General features: G+C 35.2%; 1 protein-coding gene across 1 annotated transcript; it reads left to right on the plus strand.

The window, feature by feature from the left end:
• The first annotated feature begins 803 nt into the window (after positions 1-803).
• LOC142427624 (uncharacterized) lies at positions 804-1706 on the plus strand. Its single transcript, XM_075532808.1, has one exon. The coding sequence runs from the start codon at positions 804-806 to the stop codon at positions 1704-1706; it is 903 nt and encodes a 300-aa protein (XP_075388923.1).
• Positions 1707-2128: the final 422 nt, after the last annotated feature.

Genomic DNA, 2128 nt, shown 5'->3' on the forward strand with positions numbered 1-2128 from the left:
TGTATTATATATGTTTATATATTATGAACATGTAGACAGAGGAACATGATCCTGGTGGTGCATTGTATTAACCATCTGGCCTGTAACGGAATGGAGAGTGCCTCTAGCATATCAGCAACACCCTATCATACATATGATGCTGGCTATTCTTATAAAAATCATATTTATAGTCTATCTTATGGGGTTACTGAATAGAATGCAGTTTATATTTCTATCTATATTTACATGTGTGTAATTTCTAAGTATGTTCGTAATTATACATATATATGTATGTAGATAAAAATATATACCCTGTATGTATGACTTTGGTTATACTTTCTTTGTTTCATATCTATATATGTTTGTGTGTGTTTGAATTTGTGTCTATCACTAATATGTTAGCCATACTGCCACTATGTACTTGTGAATTATATTATGAATATTTGAAATATGTTTCTCTTATGTTCATATATAGAATCACTATATATTTCATTAACCCTGTGACCATTATTGTTGTATCACACCCAGATATTTAAATAATGGTTTACTAGACAATTGAGGGAGAAAATTGAATGTTTAGTATCCATGTTAATAATGAAATGGTAAAAAATGTCTTTTTAACTTTTTGTTTTCAACAGAAGATATTTTCCAGTAAAATCTAGGGGAAGATATAAGGAAAACACTCTTCATGGAGTTTCCAGTGTTATGAATATAAGCAGTGTGGTAAGGCTTTTTCTCAACTACATATGCCTCATTCAACATAAGAGAATTCACAAAGGAGAGTGGCCTGATAAATGTAAGGATATGTGAGAAAACTTACTGAAATGACTAGCCACAATCAACATATGAGAACTCAAAGTGGAGAGAGGCCTTATGAATGCAAGGAATGTGAGAAAACTTTTACTAAATCCTCACACCTCATTCAACATATGAGAGTTCACAGTGGAGACAGGCCTTATGAATGTAAGCAATGTAACAGAGCTTTTACTCATTCTACTACCCTCAGTGTACATAAGAGAATTCACAGTGGAGAGAGGCCTTATGAATGCAAGGAATGTGAGAAAACGTTTACTCGATCCTCACAACTCACTCAACATAAGAGAATTCACAATGGAGTGAGGCCTTATGAATGTAAACAATGTAAGAAAACTTTTACTCAAAAGACTAGCCTCAATCAACATCTGAGAACTCACAGTGGAGAAAAACCTTATGAATGCAAGGAATGTAAAAGAACTTTTACTCAATCAGCCTCCCTCAATAAACATAAGATAATTCACAGTGGAGAGAGGCCTTATGCATGTAAGGAATGTGAGAAAACTTTTACTCAAATGAGCAGGCTAAATGAACATATGAGAACTCACAGTGGAGAGAGGCCTTATGAATGTAAGGAATGTGAAAAAACGTTTACTCGATCCTCACAACTCACTCAACATAAGAGAATTCACAATGGAGTGAGGCCTTATGAATGTAAGCAATGTAACAAAGCTTTTACTCAATCTACTGACCTCAATGTACATATGCGAATTCACAATGGACAGAGACCTTATGAATGTAAGGAATGTAAGAAAACCTTTACTCAAATGACTAGCCTCAATCAACATGTAAGAACTCACAGTGGAGAGAAGCCGTATGAATGTAAGGAATGTAAAAGAACTTTTTCTCAATCAGCCTCCCTCAATAAACATATGAGAATTCACAGTGGAGAGAGGCCTTATCAATGTAAGTAATGCAAAAGAGACTCTTCTCAATCTACTACCCTCAAAAATCATGAAACTTCACTGTGGAGAGGGGCCTTATCAATGTAAGGAATGTAAGAAACCTTTCCAGCATTCTGTTTAGCTTCAGTCAACATAGTGGAATGCTCAGTGGAGAGAGGCTTTAGGAATCTAAGAAAACTTTTACTCTCTCTACTTGCCTCAGTGAATATATGAGACTTAAGTGGAGAGAGACCTTATGAATATAAGGAAAATGAGGGAACTTTTACTGTATCCTCACTGAACATATGAGAATTCACAGTGGAAAATGGCCTTATCAATGTAAGGAATGTGAGAAAACGGACTCAGTCTGCTAGCCTCACACAAAATATAAGAATTCACAGTGTCCTGAGGACAATATTGCTCTTCAGAGAAGCCAAAGCACAGAGAGAACT

Source organism: Tenrec ecaudatus, chromosome 15 (genome assembly GCF_050624435.1).
Source record: "Tenrec ecaudatus isolate mTenEca1 chromosome 15, mTenEca1.hap1, whole genome shotgun sequence".
Classification (NCBI taxonomy): domain Eukaryota; kingdom Metazoa; phylum Chordata; class Mammalia; order Afrosoricida; family Tenrecidae; genus Tenrec; species Tenrec ecaudatus.